Here is a 17,384-nt window from a genome sequence, read left to right on the forward strand (position 1 = left end):
TAAATAAATCTATGGGCTGGTGGGGTATAAGGGGTATATAGCGTTTATGGACTGGGCTCTTGGTGGCATGAGAGTATATAAGGTTGATGAGTTATGGGCTGGGCTGGTGGGGTATGAGGGGTACATAGAATTGATGGGCTGGGCTAGTGGGGTATGAAGGGTAAATAAGTCTATGGGCTGGTAGGGTATGAGAGATATACTCTCTCTCTATATATATATATTATTATACAAAGGGGGCACCTTCTTGACTTTTTTGGTAATAATTTTACTTATTGTAAGACATACCTTCCCTTCTCTCCCCGCCCACTTGGTTCAGCCATATGTGACAATGCTGGCACTGGTTGATTGGCCCAACACTAATCACAAGGTAGCTGGGAGAAACCTCAGCCCTGTGTAAGCTCCAACTGGAAGAAAGCTTGCACTGACTAAATGGTGGGGTAAGAATGGGGGGGGGGGGGGGGGTATGTACGGAAGGGGGCTGTGTGCGCAATGATCTAGTTCATTTTAAGAAAGGAGAAACTTTTTTTTAACCATGAATATGCGCTCAGGGGCCACATTTTCAGTACCACGGAGGCCTTCTTTATCAAGATGCAGGATTTTGGTCCATGCCGACTTATGGCATTTCAGACATCCTGTAAATTGATTGGCCATACATTTGTTCTGTGAAGATCATGGTTCATAATGGTCTTGATTTACTAAACTTCAGCTGTCGATGTTTGGTGGCCTTTCCCCCTTATGGCCTCATTTGTCTGTTCTTAGATGGCAGGCAGACCATGGAGGTGGTGGTCTCCTGCTGATGGTGGTTCTCTTCAAGGTTCCTGTGTTGGGTGTTCAGTCATGACCCTCCCCAAAGCGGGAAGACATCTGACTTCTCATATATAGAACACTATTATCCGGGGGCTGCAGTGTGGCAGATTCTGGATAATCTATCGGAGATCTTGGTGGTGGTCTCCTGCTGAAGGTGGTTCTCTTCAAGGTTCCTGTGTTGGGTGTTCAGTGACGGCGCTCGACACAGCTCTCTTACAGACAGCAGGAAGACATCTGACCTCTCATATAGAACACGATTATCCAGGGGCTGCAGTGTGGGAGCCTCAGGATAATCTATGGGAGACCATGGTGGTGGTGGTGGTGGTCTCCTGCTGAAGGTCGCTCTCCTCTGGTTCCTGTGTTGGGTGTTCAGTGCCGGGGCTCGGCACAAAGGGAAGACATCTAATCTCATATACATATAGAACACTATTATCCAGGGGCTGCAGGGTGGGAGACTCTGGATAATCTATGATAGACTATGATGGTGGTCTCCTACTGAAAGTGGTTCTGTGCCGGTCTGGTCCATTTTGGTGACTTCATTAAGAGGAGGATTGCTTCCTTTCCCTTCTCCAATCAGAGAAATATTGAATGGGTGTGCCTGAGGGAGGGGGAGGGGCCTGGCCTCCGGTGTCATCTATTACTTCCCTGGGCTAAGCCAACTCTGGCAAGGATTCCGGTTGTCTCTCAGGTATGGGGCTGGACTGTATACATCGTCTATGGTGTCCTATCACCCGCACCTCTCCCTGTATAAGCTGGTGATGAGATCAGGCAGAGGTCAGGCAATCTTCGGTCTCCACACCCCTCATATTTCATAGAAGGATGGAGCCGGATAAACTGCGACTCCCCGGGATCAATAAGAATATGGCTCCCATCACTCTGCTGGAATTCGGGGTCGCTTCTCCTTTCTCAACTCAGGAGGGTGACGGCCATCACAGTACACTGCAGACCGTCATGAGGACCAGTGATGTCATCACTCGTATCTGGGAAGCGGTGACATCATCAACTGTATTGGAGAAGTTGTGACGTAATTAATATAATTAAATTTAATATTAGTGGGTGGAGACTTCACTATATGCACCACCTCCCTTAAATGAGTTAAAAAAAAATACCAAAAGAGCAGAATTGGAATTTTAAGGTGCAAAAAAATATCAATGAAAATTAATATTACAAAAATATAAAAATTTTATTACATAAACATAATAAAAAAAAATGCTGTGGCCACTAACCCCGTTACCTGCAAGGTTCCAAACCAAGTTTGAAAGGGTTAATCCCTTGGGATAGGCCGACTATCTTTGATCTTCCCTGGTTTAAAGGTATCACACCGATTCCACGTTAAGGAAGATTGGTAAACGAAGAGAAGGAAGTGCTCCGGGGGCACAGTCCTCTAGAAATTCACCGTCAGCAGATGACGTTTGCGTCTTGGAAAGGATAGAAGGATAAGTTGATGAATTCGTAAACTTTGTATTATAACAGGGTGTGGTTGCAGGGTTATCGTTCCCCCCTATTTTGTGGTACACAGACCCCTTATTGGACCTCTTGTGGGGCCCTGAGGATTCTTCGGAACCGTGATCTGAAGGGTGGTACTGTATAAAGGTCCTACAAAAGCTCCAGAAGAAGCCATGATTGTGGTGAAACATGTAGAGGCAACCATTCTTTTGTATTGTGACCCCCGGGGCTCTATTTGCCCCCCTTTTTAGAACTATTTTCTTTCTTTTTTTTTTTTAGTTATGTTTATGTAATAAAATATATATATTTTTCGATCTTCATTGATTTTTTTTTTTGCACCTTAAAACTCCAATTCTGCTCTTTTGGTATTTTTATAATGTAATTATTCGTACTTGGGAAGCGGTGACGTCATCACTCTTATCTGAGTAATGACATCATCGCTAGTGCCTGGAAGTGCTGATGTCATCACTTGTATCTGAGAAAAAATGACATCACCACTAGTATCTGGACACAGTGACATCACCACTAGTATCTGGACGCAGTGACATCACCACTAGTATCTGGACGCAGTGACTTTGTATCAGAGTAGTGACATCATCACTAGTATTTGGGAAGCTGTGATGTCATCACTTGTACCTGAATTAGCTATTCTCTCACTCATACCCAATAAACAATTAAGCCGCTCCCCGTATTTGATAACCAGTGACGTCATTATTCACATCTGGACAGCAGTGATGTCATTGGTGTCATGTGACTCTGGCAATGGATACTGGAAGTTATTGGAAGATTCATGTTATTTCTATGGACAGGTATGCAACCACTCGCAGGGCAGACCTCAATGCTAGGTGAGATACAACCACTCGCAGGGCAGGCCTCAATGCTAGGTGAGATACAACCACTCACAGGGCAGGCCTCAATGCTAGGTGAGATACAACCACTCGCAGGGCAGGCCTCAATGCTAGGTGAGATACAACCACTCACAGGGCAGGCCTCAATGCTAGGTGAGATACAACCACTCGCAGGGCAGACCTCAATGCTAGGTGAGATACAACCACTCGCAGGGCAGGCCTCAATGCTAGGTGAGATACAACCACTCACAGGGCAGGCCTCAATGCTAGGTGAGATACAACCACTCACAGGGCAGGCCTCAATGCTAGGTGAGATACAACCACTCGCAGGGCAGGCCTCAATGCTAGGTGAGATACAACTACTCGCAGGGCAGACCTCAATGCTAGGTGAGATACAACCACTCACAGGTCAGACCTCAATGCTAGGTGAGATACAACCAGTCAAGCCTTTGATCCTTCCTATTGGTCGCTTCATGTTATGGGTGGCCTCATTGACCAAGTTCAGCCGCTCTAATCTGTGCCAGGAACCCGTTACCCAGAATTCCCAACTATGGAACCTTCCAGGAACATTAGTCCAAGGGGAGAGTGGGCAAACTTGTTCCATAACAACCAACCGGATTCTCAGTTATGGAGAAGGACCAGAAGAAGCTGATGGGTAACACTGGGTAGCACAGTCCATCAATAAGGCACACTAGAAGTCTGAAGCCGGGATTGGCAGCCTGGCTGGGAGCTTCTCCCTCACCTTACCTTCTAACTTGTGGTCTTCTGACTCGATTGGCTCCATCTTCAGCACAAACAACATGGCCGCCTCTCCGAAAGCCGACAAGGGAAGCCGAGGTACGCCAGGGAAATCTGCTAGTGAGGTCCATATATGGCGGTGACATCACAATGAAGGATTAGTTTATATTAGAGGTGGCCGCTGCAGGGAATCTACATCTAGGGGAAGGGTTAGAAGCACTCTCATCGTCACACCCAGACTCTCCTAGTGTGTTACCAAGACAGGAAATGTGAGGAGGGTTGAGAACATCTGCTGTCATCACTTCCTGTGGAGTCACCAGGAGGAAGTGATGTACTATGGAATATATTGGGACCGAACTGAACGGGCCATTTCAGAAGCCCCGTTCAGTTCTGGGTGTAAGATGTACTGACTGCAGCCTTCAGCACAATGGCCCCGCCTTCTTTCTGTAAGAATCTGGTTGGTTGCTACAGACAATTCCCATCAATAGGTTCATAGATGGAGACCACAGCAGGCAATGAAAGGTGTACCCTTCCCCCACAATCTAGCCCCCCTCCCCTCCCCCACACAGATTATGAGCAGTATTCTCACACAGGTAAAGCAGATGTACAAAGCAACATGACGGCCCACAAACACAGAGCATTGAGTGTGCGGTGACACAGGCGGGATTCCGGCTGACGCCGCAACGTTACAAGGAGCTACCTGCCCTCTCTACTCCCCCCCAAACACACGCACACACGCTCCGCTCAGGGGGAACCCCACCTGTTTGATAGGAATGGCTCTTCCACTGCCAACACTCTCAGATTTACAATCCGGGGCTCTCTTCTCTCTGTCCACCTCTGCGCCCCTCCGAGACTGGAAGAGAACAAGATACAGCCACACATTACAATGGTACAGGAGGGAGCTGTGCACACACCCACGCCACACAGGACAGGAAGTGGGGAGGAATTGGGGGGATGCGCACACACAGGACAGGAAAGGGATTGGGGGGAGATGCATACACACACGGTGGAGAGGAAGGAGGACGACACGCACACAGAGGAAAGAAAGGACGACACACGCACAGGGGAGAGGGAGGAGGACGACACATGCACGGGGGAGAGGGAGGAGGACGACACATGCACGGGGGAGAGGGAGGAGGAAGACACATGCACGGGGGAGAGGGAGGAGGAAGACACATGCACGGGGGAGAGGGAGGAGGACGACACGCAAGGAGGAAAGGAGGGAGGAGGACATCACACGCACGGGGAGAGAGGAAGGTGAAGGACAACACACGCACAGAGGAGAGGAGGTTAAAGGACGGTACACACTCGGGGGAGAGGAAGGTGAAGGACAGCACACACTCGGGGGAGAGGAAGGTGAAGGACGGCACACACTCGGGGGAGAGGAAGGTGAAGGACAGCACACACTCGGGGGAGAGGAAGGTGAAGGACGGCACACACTCGGGGGAGAGGAAGGTGAAGGACGGCACACACTCAGGGGAGAGGAAGGTGAAGGACGGCACACACTCAGGGGAGAGGAAGGTGAAGGACGGCACACACTCAGGGGAGAGGAAGGTGAAGGACGGCATATACTCGGGGGAGAGGAAGGAGAAGGACAGCAAATATTTTGGGGACAGGAAGGAGAAGGACAGCACATACTCGGGGAGAGGAAGGAGAAGGACAGCACATACTCGGGGGAGAGGAAGGACCACAGCACACACACAGGCGGCGGTGCAGGCCGAGCACCGGCACCCCACCCACACTGGCCCTGCGTTTTCCCCCCTATCCTGTGCGGCAGCGGGAATCCTGCTGGGAGAGAAGCATGGAATGTCACATGCATGAAGGGGACAGACACAGGCAGACAGATCCATTCCAATCCGTTTATTGAATACAGACTGTCACCAGAACAGAATTCAAGAATGAAGAGAAGAAATCTAGTACAAAACAGCATTATAGATGGCCGGTGAGTCTGCGATCGATCTCTCTATGTACAGGCGGCAGGTGCAGGAAAAGTACAATCCGCAAGAAACGCTGGCTCCAGAAAAGTGCTTCCATGGAGATACACAGCACAAGGATTACATTCAGACAGGAAGAAGAAACAGCAGCATGTCAAGAAGATGGGGTGGGGGTGGGGGTTCCCACGTGGATCCCCCACATCCAAGTCTCCATGTCTTTTCCAAGGCTATGGGAAGAGGAGGAGGAGGAGGTGGTGGTGGTGTGGTGTGGTGGCTCCGTGCAGGCTGCAGGGCGGAGGGTCTCCAGCACTCAGCGGCGCCTGCCCAGGCACGGAGGAGGAAGAAGAGGAGGGGATGTCCCGTATAGTTCCGTTCAGTCTCTACCCCACAGGAGGGAGGAAGATGGGGTGTAAGGCCACCACTCAGGGGCAGTTGGTTGAGTGAGCAGTCAGATACTTGCGCAGGACAGACACACGACTCTGAGGAGGTGGCAGAGGAGCCAGCGGAAGCCTCTGAAAGGTCCCAGTCTAGAAAAGGTGAAAGGTTCCAGTACAGAAAAGGGACGAGAGAGAGAGAGAGAGGAGACTCTCACATTGACACATCACTGTGACCAATGACAGGCCGACATCATCTTATCAATATATACAGGGATGGCCATGACACGAACATTCAACCCATGAAGATGGAAGATGGCGGGTGGATGGAGGGAAACCACAACACTGAGCTGAACATCCATCACAGCACTGCCAGAGCCCAACCCGGGAGACACCCATATCAGGGGCAAAAAGAAGAGAGAAAAGAAAGGGGGGAGAAGGTAGGGAGAAGAGGGAGGAAGAGAAAGAGGAAGAAGAAAAGGAAGAGAAGATGGGAATGAGGAAGAAGAAAAGGAAGAGAAGATGGGAATGAGGAAGAAAGAAAAGGGGAGGAAGAGAAAGAGAAGAGGGGAGGAAGAGAAAGAGAAGAGGGGAGACAAGATGGGAAGGGAGGGAAAGAGGAGAGAAGTGAGAGAAGAGGAGAGAAGTGAGAGAAGAGGAGAGAAGTGAGAGAAGAGGAGAGAAGTGAGAGAAGAGGAGAGAAGTGAGAGAAGAGGAGAGAAGTGAGAGAAGAGGAGAGAAGTGAGAGAAGAGGAGAGAGAAATAAGAAAGAAGAAGAGAGAAGAGGAGAGTGAGGAGACCAGACAGGTATACTTGTTTAGTGGGAGCGTTGAGAATTGTGGAGGGCGGCATGTCTGGGCTGATATGAGGATCGCTCTGATTGGGACTACTATGGAAGACCCCCTAGAGCAGATACAATTTGGCAGAAACTGTTCCAGGACATATGGAGATGTTCTGTGACAGTCTAGAGCGGGTGGGGGAGAGATGACAGAGCACAACTACACGGGATCTCCACCATCAAATCACCTAAAACACAGTTCTTCCTACAGATATCAACATTTCATTTAAACTCTACTCCCCATTCCACCTTCATCCCATTCCTGCCAATGTTACCATTTCTCCAATCCCATCCCAGCCAATGTTACCCTTCCTCCAGTCCTATTCCAGCCAATGTTACCCTTCCTCCAATCCCATCCCAGCCAATGTTACCCTTCCTCCAATCCCATTCCAGCCAATGTTACCCCTCCTCCAATCCCATTCCAGCCAATGTTACCCTTCCTCCAATCCCATTCCAGCCAATGTTACCCTTCCTCCAATCCCATTCCAGCCAATGTTACCCTTCCTCCAATCCCATTCCAGCCAATGTTACTCTTCCTCCAATCCCATCCCAGCCAATGTTACCCTTCATCCACTCCCATCCCAGCCAATGTTACCCTTCCTCCAATCCCATCCCAGCCAATGTTACCCTTCCTCCAATCCCATTCCAGCCAATGTTACCCTTCCTCCAATCCCATTCCAGCCAATGTTACCCTTCCTCCAATCCCATTCCAGCCAATGTTACCCTTCCTCCAATCCCATTCCAGCCAATGTTACTCTTCCTCCAATCCCATCCCAGCCAATGTTACCCTTCATCCACTCCCATCCCAGCCAATGTTACCCTTCCTCCAATCCCATCCCAGCCAATGTTACCCTTCCTCCAATCCCATTCCAGCCAATGTTACCCTTCCTCCAATCCCATCCCAGCCAATGTTACCCTTCCTCCAATCCCATCCCAGCCAATGTTACCCTTCCTCCAATCCTATCCCAGCCAATGTTACCCTTCCTCCAATCCCATTCCAGCCAATGTTACTCTTCCTCCAATCCCATCCCAGCCAATGTTACCCTTCATCCACTCCCATCCCTGCCAATGTTACCCTTCCTCCAATCCCATTCCAGCCAATGTTACCCTTCCTCCAATCCCATCCCAGCCAATGTTACCCTTCCTCCAATCCCATTCCAGCCAATGTTACCCTTCCTCCAATCCCATCCCAGCCAATGTTACCCTTCCTCCAATCCCATTCCAGCCAATGTTACTCTTCCTCCAATCCCATCCCAGCCAATGTTACCCTTCATCCACTCCCATCCCTGCCAATGTTACCCTTCCTCCAATCCCATTCCAGCCAATGTTACCCTTCCTCCAATCCCATCCCAGCCAATGTTACCCTTCCTCCAATCCCATTCCAGCCAATGTTACCCTTCCTCCAATCCCATCCCAGCCAATGTTACCCTTCCTCCAATCCCATTCCAGCCAATGTTACTCTTCCTCCAATCCCATCCCAGCCAATGTTACCCTTCATCCACTCCCATCCCTGCCAATGTTACCCTTCCTCCAATCCCATTCCAGCCAATGTTACCCTTCCTCCAATCCCATCCCAGCCAATGTTACCCTTCCTCCAATCCCATTCCAGCCAATGTTACCCTTCCTCCAATCCCATCCCAGCCAATGTTACCCTTCCTCCAATCCCATTCCAGCCAATGTTACTCTTCCTCCAATCCCATCCCAGCCAATGTTACCCTTCATCCACTCCCATCCCTGCCAATGTTACCCTTCCTCCAATCCCATTCCAGCCAATGTTACCCTTCCTCCAATCCCATCCCAGCCAATGTTACCCTTCCTCCAATCCCATTCCAGCCAATGTTACCCTTCATCCACTCCCATCCCTGCCAATGTTACCCTTCCTCCAATCCTATTCCAGTCAATGTTACTCTTTCCCCAATCCTATTAAAACTAAAGTTTATCTTCCCCAAAACATAGGACTCTTCAGTTTTGTAGACATTTGTCTTAGCATGGCCTTCCCACCACTCATCTTCTGCTCTCATTACCATCCCCCATTGAACATCAATTATGGTTTACTCCAGTTCTCACCAAATATAATTACCCCTTTCACTGTGCTCTAATTATCCCTTCAACTAACTTTAGCCGATTCTCTTGTAAATTGTGCCAAAACATCAGTACTGGTCCCAACCCAAATATGTCTGACAGAATGGAGGACGAGGCTCCAATTTAAATCATTAGTGAATAGGAAATGTAACTGGTAAAGGTGGGACACATCGAACCAACCTTCCCTCTGACTATGCCGATCGTTGGATATTATCTGACTTTAATAAACACGTCTCTGCTGTGTATGTCCTCAGGCAGACAATCATGCAGCTCGCCCGGCTGATAAAACCCTTCACTGAAGCCGGGAGTCAGCATTCTATTTAGGTCATCTGAAGGTGGAGCACCCATAAAAAGAGGAGGAAGAGCTTTGCCAGCTGTTATGGGTTTCGATGCCAGGCTGGTTCTCAGAGGCAGTGCTGGGCTCCTTATAAAACATACTAATAAGTGATGTCCGCCCTCCTGATGATGTGCTGAGCCTGGCAGGAGAGTCCTAGCTCAGTATATGAAGGGGAATCATGAGGCCAATAAGGGAAGAAGGACCGGTGCGCAGCCCTTCCCTCCATTATTGAACACAAAACAAAGATAAAAAAAGAGGAAACAAATAAACAGTTGGTATCAGAAAGCCTGTTGTGTATCGGCATCACTTGGATGGTACAAAGTGCACATAACCACAAAACAGCCACAATAAAAAAAACAAACAAAAGAAAAGAAACATAAGTTCTGATGAAGACAATTACAGAAAAGGGCTCTAACTTCCCCCAACACAACCCGTCTACAACGGGACCTACAATGTCCTATTCATGGCTCTCAGGTCACACTCCTGTGGGACAACCATCTCAGGTTTGATAATGAGTGTGCAATGCGTGTCTGTAAGCGGCTTGAGTGTGTTTTCTAGAAGGGGTTCTATGCTCTCCAAAGTGATCCTTCTACCTAGATGTTTATTATTTTTCATTTGGTTCCTCTTTCCGGTCTAGATATACAAGATTCTATTAAGCTCCTCTCTTGGGTCCAGGTTTCGGATTAGGTTCTTCTCTCTGTTCTACAAGCTTATTGTTCCAGAGTGGTGTCTCTTTCTCCCCAGTCTCGATGTGTGTTATCATGAGGTATGGTTCCTCTATTCAGTCAAGATTTATGATACTCCCCGGCATGGTCCCTCTCTGAATTAGACATGTGTTACTCTCCGGTGGGGTTCATCTCCTCAGTCTAGATTTATAAAACTCACCAGCATAGTTCCTCTCTCTGGATTCAACATGTGTTACGCTCCGGTGTGGTTCATCTCTCCAGTCTAGATTTATATTACTCTTCAGTGCCTTTCATTTTGTTCTGCATGTGTGATACTCTCCAGTGTTGTTCCTCTCTCTATTCTGGATGTGTGTTACTCTCCGGCATGGTACCTCTCTTTGGACTAGAAACGTGTCACTCTTCAGTGCGTTTCATTTGCTTGGTTCAGATTTATGTTACTTTTCTGCATGTTTTAACTTTCTTAGTTAGATATGCTGTCCAGTGTACTTTCCCTCTCTGAGCCAGATGTACTCTACTGTCCAATATGGTTCTCCTCTCAGGTCTAGATAAGTATTACCCTCTGGTGTGGTTCTTTTCTAGTGTCTAGATGTCTGTTACGCTCCAGTAGAACTCCTCCATAGTCTTTATGTGGGTTACACTCTGGTGTAGTTCCTCTCTCTTCAGTCTAGTTGCATTTTCTCTCTTTCTCTGGTCTACATTTGTTACTCTTCAGTGTGATTGCTCTCTCCAGTGTAGACATGCACTACTCTCGTGTGGTTTCTCTGATCTAGATGTGCGTTACCCTCTGGGGTGGTTCCCCTCTCGATTCTAGATTTCTGTTACTCCTTCAAGTGGTTATTTCCTCTTTGGTCTGGATTTCGGTTACTCTTTGGTGTGATTCCTCTCTTCAGCCTAGATGTGTGGTCTTCTCCAGTGTGATTACCGAGGTCTGTTACTCTGCGGGGTGGTTTTTCTCTTTGGTCTAGAATTGTGTCACTCCCCAATGTTACTTCTCTTTCTCTGGTCTGGAAGTTCATTACTCTCCACTGTGTTTTCTCTCCTCCTTGGTGTAGATGCGTGGTACCTTACTGTGTCTGGTGTGGTCTCTCTCTCTCCAGACTAGATGTCGGTTACTCTCCGGTGTGGTCTCTCTCTCTCCAGACTAGATGCCGGTTACTCTCTAGTGTGGTCTCTCTCTCTAGACTAGATGTCGGTTACTTTCCGGTGTGGTCTCTCCAGACTAGATGTCGGTTACTCTCCAGTGTGGTCTCTCTAGACTAGATGTCGGTTACTTTCCGGTGTGGTCTCTCCAGACTAGATGTCGGTTACTCTCCAGTGTGGTCTCTCCAGACTAGATGTCGGTTACTTTCCGGTGTGGTCTCTCCAGACTAGATGCCGGTTAGTCTCTAGTGTGGTCTCTCTCTCCAGACTAGATGCCGGTTACTCTCCAGTGTGGTCTCTCCAGACTAGATGCCAATTACTCTCTAGTGTGGTCTCTCTCTCTAGACTAGATGCCGGTTACTCTCCAGTGTGGTCTCTCTCCAGACTAGATGCCAGTTACTCTCCGGTGTGGTCTCTCTTGAGACTAGACTAGATGTCGGTTACTTTCCGGTGTAGTCTCTCTCTCCAGACTAGTTGTCGGTTACTCTCCAGTGTGCTCTCTCCAGACTAGATTTTGGTTACTTTCCGGTGTGGTCTCTCTCTCTTCAGACTAGATGTCGGTTACTCTCCAGTGTGGTCTCTCTCGAGATCAGACTATATGTCGGCTACTTTCTGGTGTGGTCTCTCTCTCGAGACTATATGTCGTTTACTCTACGGTGTGGTCTCTCTCAAGACTAGACTAGATGTTGGTTACTTTCCGGTGTGGTCTCTCTCGAGACTAGATGCCGGTTACTCTACGGCAGGGGTAGGCAACCTCGGCACTCCAGCTGTTTTGAAACTACAAGTCAAGACATTGCAAGACCCTGACAAACACAAGCAATCTCCTAGAGGCAGAGGCATGATGGGATTTGTAGTTTCACCACAGCTGGAGGGCCGAGGTTGCCTACCCTTGCTCTACGGTGTGGTCTCTCTCTCCAGGCTAGATGTCTCTTTCTCTTCCGTGTGGTCCCTCTCTCCAGACTAGATGTCTCTTACTCTTCGGTGTGGTCTCTCTCTCCAGACTAGATGTCTCTCACTCTTCGGTGTGGTCTCTCTCTCCAGACTAGATGTCTCTCACTCTTCGGTGTGGTCTCTCTCTCCAGACTAGATGTCTCTTTCTCTTCCGTGTGGTCTCTCTCTCCAGACTAGATGTCTCTCACTCTTTGGTGTGGTCTCTCTCTCCAGACTAGATGTCTCTCACTCTTCGGTGTGGTCTCTCTCTCCAGACTAGATGTCTCTTACTCTTCGGTGTGGTCTCTCTCTCCAGACTAGATGTCTCTCACTCTTCGGTGTGGTCTCTCTCTCCAGACTAGATGTCTCTCACTCTTCGGTGTGGTCTCTCTCTCCAGACTAGATGTCTCTCACTCTTCGGTGTGGTCTCTCTCTCCAGACTAGATGTCTCTTACTCTTCGGTGTGGTCTCTCTCTCCAGACTAGATGTCTCTCACTCTTCGGTGTGGTCTCTCTCTCCAGACTAGATGTCTCTTACTCTTCCGTGTGGTCTCTCTCTCCAGACTAGATGTCTCTCACTCTTCGGTGTGGTCTCTCTCTCCAGACTAGATGTCTCTCACTCTTCGGTGTGGTCTCTCTCTCCAGACTAGATGTCTCTCACTCTTCGGTGTGGTCTCTCTCTCCAGACTAGATGTCTCTTACTCTTCCGTGTGGTCTCTCTCTCCAGACTAGATGTCTCTCACTCTTCGGTGTGGTCTCTCTCTCCAGACTAGATGTCTCTCACTCTTCGGTGTGGTCTCTCGCTCCAGACTAGATGTCTCTTACTCTTCCGTGTGGTCTCTCTCTCCAGACTAGATGTCTCTCACTCTTCGGTGTGGTCTCTCTCTCCAGACTAGATGTCTCTCACTCTTCGGTGTGGTCTCTCGCTCCAGACTAGATGTCTCTTACTCTTCCGTGTGGTCTCTCGCTCCAGACTAGATGTCTCTTACTCTTCCGTGTGGTCTCTCTCTCCAGACTAGATGTCTCTCACTCTTCCGTGTGGTCTCTCGCTCCAGACTAGATGTCTCTTACTCTTCCGTGTGGTCTCTCTCTCCAGACTAGATGTCTCTCACTCTTCGGTGTGGTCTCTCTCTCCAGACTAGATGTCTCTCACTCTTCGGTGTGGTCTCTCGCTCCAGACTAGATGTCTCTTACTCTTCCGTGTGGTCTCTCGCTCCAGACTAGATGTCTCTTACTCTTCCGTGTGGTCTCTCTCTCCAGACTAGATGTCTCTCACTCTTCCGTGTGGTCTCTCGCTCCAGACTAGATGTCTCTTACTCTTCCGTGTGGTCTCTCTCTCCAGACTAGATGTCTCTCACTCTTCGGTGTGGTCTCTCTCTCCAGACTAGATGTCTCTTACTTTTCGGTGTGGTCTCTCTCTCTGCAGACTACTGTAGAAGTCTGTTACTCTGGTGTGGTGTCACTGCTCTAGATGATCACTATGGCCCTTGGTTATAATTTTTCCTGATCCTAGCGAGGCTTCACTGTGGCCCTTGGTTACACCCTCCCCCCAATCCCAGAAGGAAAGCTGGGTGTTCTGGTAATCTCACACAAGGTACTTACTGTAAAGATGTTGGAACGGCGTTTGCTTTGCTTGCGTATTGGGGTTGGTGTACTGGAGGCTGCGATGGTCTCGATACGCAGTTCACGTTGGCTTATACTGGGAGTAGAGGGAACGGAGGAGGAGTAGTCACTGAATGTTCCGGCACCATTGGTGGCCTACATAGAATAAAATAGATACATTGGATAAGATTATTGGAGAACAAACACAATAGAAGAACATTCTGCAGCATAGTACAGGCCGAGCTCAGCCCTCTGCCTGGATGACATCATTATCTGGTCTCATGATGACCGGAATATTTACAAAGAAGGAACAACCGGTCTGCCACCCCCCACCGCCATACAACCCATTCCCTGAATACAAGGACGAGTACAGACCGGCACACTCACTGCCTCTACTTTCATTCATGGCAGCATTCTGTGGTGCCGGGTACACACTGCACAGCTGTATTTGTATGACCAATAAAAACTTTATTTACACGAAAAAAAACAAAAAAAACAATCCAAACCATAAAATCCCATCATGAAGTATATTGAACCGCGACCACCGAATGAATGACAATCATCCCCGGCAGCTTGCCAGCATTTCCCCATCAACTGCCTGACATATGTCATGGCTTGGGGGGGGGTGAGGTGAGTGTTTACAGCCGTTCTCCAGACATTGTCTATTCCAATGTCCCACCACTCACTCAAATGGTGAGCTTCTGTCAACATAGTCATAGAGCAGACATCATTCTGCCTCCTCTAACCACACCCCACCCTGCCAAACCCACTACAAGCCCCATCTTCTTGAAATCCCATAACCCAATTATACAACTGAATTCTCCTCCAGCCTTAGTGAAGGCTCTGAGCGCCCTCAGGCACTCTCAGCGAAGTGCTCCCAGCGAAGGCTCTCAGCGCCCTCAGTAAAGGCCCTCAGCGAAGGCTTTCAGCGCCCTCAGTAAAGGCCCTCAGCGAATGCTCTCAGCGCCCTCAGTTAAGGCCCTCAGCGAATGCTCTCAGCGTCCTCCGTAAAGGCCCTCAGCGAATGCTCTCAGCGTCCTCCGTAAAGGCCCTCAGCGAAGGCTCTCAGCGCCCTCCATAAAGGCCCTCAGCGAAGGCCCTCAGCGAAGGCCCTCAGCGAAGGCCCTCAGCGAAGGCCCTCAGCACCCTCAGCGAGGGCTCTCAGCGAGGGAAGGTCCCCCTGGGAAGGCTCTCAGGGAAGGTCCTCAGGGAAGGCCCTCAGGGAAGGCCCTCAGGGAAGGCCCTCAGGGAAGGTCCTCAGGGAAGGTCCTCAGGGAAGGTCCTCAGAGAAGGTCCTCAGTGAAGGCTCTCAGGGAAGATCCTCAGTGAAGGCTCTCAGGGAAGGTCCTCAGTGAAGGCTCTCAGGGAAGGTCCTCAGTGAAGGCTCTCAGGGAAGGTCCTCAGGGAAGGTCCTCAGAGAAGGTCCTCAGTGAAGGCTCTCAGGGAAGATCCTCAGTGAAGGCTCTCAGGGAAGGTCCTCAGTGAAGGCTCTCAGGGAAGGTCCTCAGGGAAGGTCCTCAGTGAAGGCTCTCAGGGAAGGTCCTCAGTGAAGGCTCTCAGGGAAGGTCCTCAGTGAAGGCTCTCAGGGAAGGTCCTCAGTGAAGGCTCTCAGGGAAGGTCCTCAGTGAAGGCTCTCAGCACCGCCCTCCCGGCCAAGAGTCTGATATCTGGCATACTCACATACAGATGTCAGCTGCATGTTAATATATTCAAATTACTTTTTAACCCCAGGTAGCGGCTGAGTTTGCCCATGCCCCTCCCATGCATCCCTATTGGCCAGAAAGACAGCCCATCATAGTGATGGGGAAGCCAAAATATGGTGGGAAGGGAAGAAGCAGACAAGGGGTGGGACCTCTGCCATACAGGCTGTGGGGGGAGGGGGCAATGAAAGCTGCTTGCACCTCGATTTTAGTGTGTTGTCATTTCAAATTATTTTCATAAAGAAAATGGATTTAATTGCTTCCCAAATGATTGTTCATAATGGACGCCGACTCGTTGCTCTTACCTGGTTAATGTGCATGGATGGAATGGTGGCAGCAGACACGGAGGAGTGGCTTGGGGAATTGGGGAGAGATTTACATGGACCAATGGAAAGTTGCTGCTTCTTACGGAGGGCGACCACCTTCTGCGCCACTGAAAAATGAAGAGACAAGACAATTAAAGAGGAGACAAGAGATAATTAAAGAATAATTGTATACAAATATGGGGGCGCTGTGTCATTAAATGATACAGTACATCCAGTGCAATAATACAACAGTGAATGTGCCGACACAAAACACACAATGCCATTTCCCTGAAAACTTCTACATGGACGAAACGCGTAGGGGCAGAGCTTTGGTGCTAACGTCATCACAAATGCTGGATTGTATACATTACCTTTGTGAGTACATCCCTATCTAATAAATAGCATTCTGTTTGAGGATAATGCACTATGGATTACTCTTCTTTTTTGTGGGGCTTACCTTAAGAATATGACCCGGCTTGGGATCACCCTAATCAGCAGCAATTGACCATTACACTCCCAGAAGCAGAGCTATTTCTGTGGTGGCCGGATCTGGTGACTTATCTCCGAGCGCTTTAGACCTCTTCATTTTGGTGGGTCTAATGTTCCGATAAGTGGCCACGATTCACAAGATTGTTGTGTTTCACATTTGCATGGTGTGGGTTGGCACATTTACTATTGTATTATTGCACTGGACGTATTGTACCATTTATATGTGTGGGATAATTTAAAGAGACAGTGCACCGTTATTTGTATACAATTATTTAGTCTTCTATCCAAGCATTCAGGTGTGCAGCATCTTTGTTTTATGTTTGTGAGATTAGTTTTCATGTGAATTTTACAAATTCTTATTGTAGACCTGCACAAGGCTGGAATGGGCTACAAGACCATCAGCAAGAAGCTTGGTGAGAAGGAGACCACTGTTAGAGCGATTATTCACAAATAGAAGAAATACAAAATAACCATCAATCGCCCTCGGCCTGGAGCTCCATGCAAGGTTTCTCCTCATGGGGTGAGGATGGTCATGAGAAAAGTGAGGGATCCGCCCAGAACTACATGAGAGGAGCTTGTGACTGATCTCAAGGCAGTTGGGACCACAGTCACCAAACAAACCATTGGTAACACAATATGCTGCCATGGATGAAAATCCTGCAGCCCCCGCAATGTCCTCCTCAGGAAGACACGTGTACAGGAATGTCTGAACATCTAAATGATTCAGAGAAGGGTTGGGAGAAAGTTCTGTGGTCAGATGAGACCAAAATTGAGCTCTTTGGCATCAACGAGACTCGCCGTGTTTGGAGGAAGAAAAATGCTGGCTATGATCCTAAGGACACCGTCCCTACAGTCACACACGGAAGTGGAAACATGATGCTTTGGGGTTGTTTCTCTGATAAAGGTTCAGGCTGACTTTCCGCATTGAGGGGCCAATGGACGGGACCATGTATTGTAAAATCTTGAATTTGAACGTTCTTCCCTTAGCCAGAACACTGAAGATGGGTCGTGGATGGGTCTTCCAGCATGACAATGACCCAAAACATCCCGCAAGGCAACAAGGGAGTGACCCAAGAAGAAGCACATTAAGGTCATGGAGTGGCCTATCCAGTCTCCAGACCTTAATCCT

General features: G+C 48.9%; 1 protein-coding gene across 4 annotated transcripts in view; it reads right to left on the reverse strand.

Annotated features, from left to right (window-relative positions):
• The window catches only part of AGAP3 (ArfGAP with GTPase domain, ankyrin repeat and PH domain 3), an 80,696-nt gene that overhangs the window by 46,350 nt on the left and 16,962 nt on the right, over nucleotides 1-17,384 (reverse strand). For 3 of the 4 annotated variants that reach the window (XM_073632616.1, XM_073632614.1, XM_073632615.1), the window contains 3 exons: nucleotides 15,767-15,894; nucleotides 13,762-13,917; nucleotides 4,600-4,692 (listed from right to left, as the gene is read on the reverse strand). In XM_073632616.1, the coding sequence (XP_073488717.1) occupies nucleotides 4,600-4,692; nucleotides 13,762-13,917; nucleotides 15,767-15,894 (377 nt within the window). The remainder of the gene's footprint in view (nucleotides 1-4,599; nucleotides 4,693-13,761; nucleotides 13,918-15,766; nucleotides 15,895-17,384) is intronic. The other variant, XM_073632612.1, reaches the window with a different exon arrangement.

Source organism: Aquarana catesbeiana, linkage group LG05 (genome assembly GCF_042186555.1).
Source record: "Aquarana catesbeiana isolate 2022-GZ linkage group LG05, ASM4218655v1, whole genome shotgun sequence".
NCBI classification, from domain to species: domain Eukaryota; kingdom Metazoa; phylum Chordata; class Amphibia; order Anura; family Ranidae; genus Aquarana; species Aquarana catesbeiana.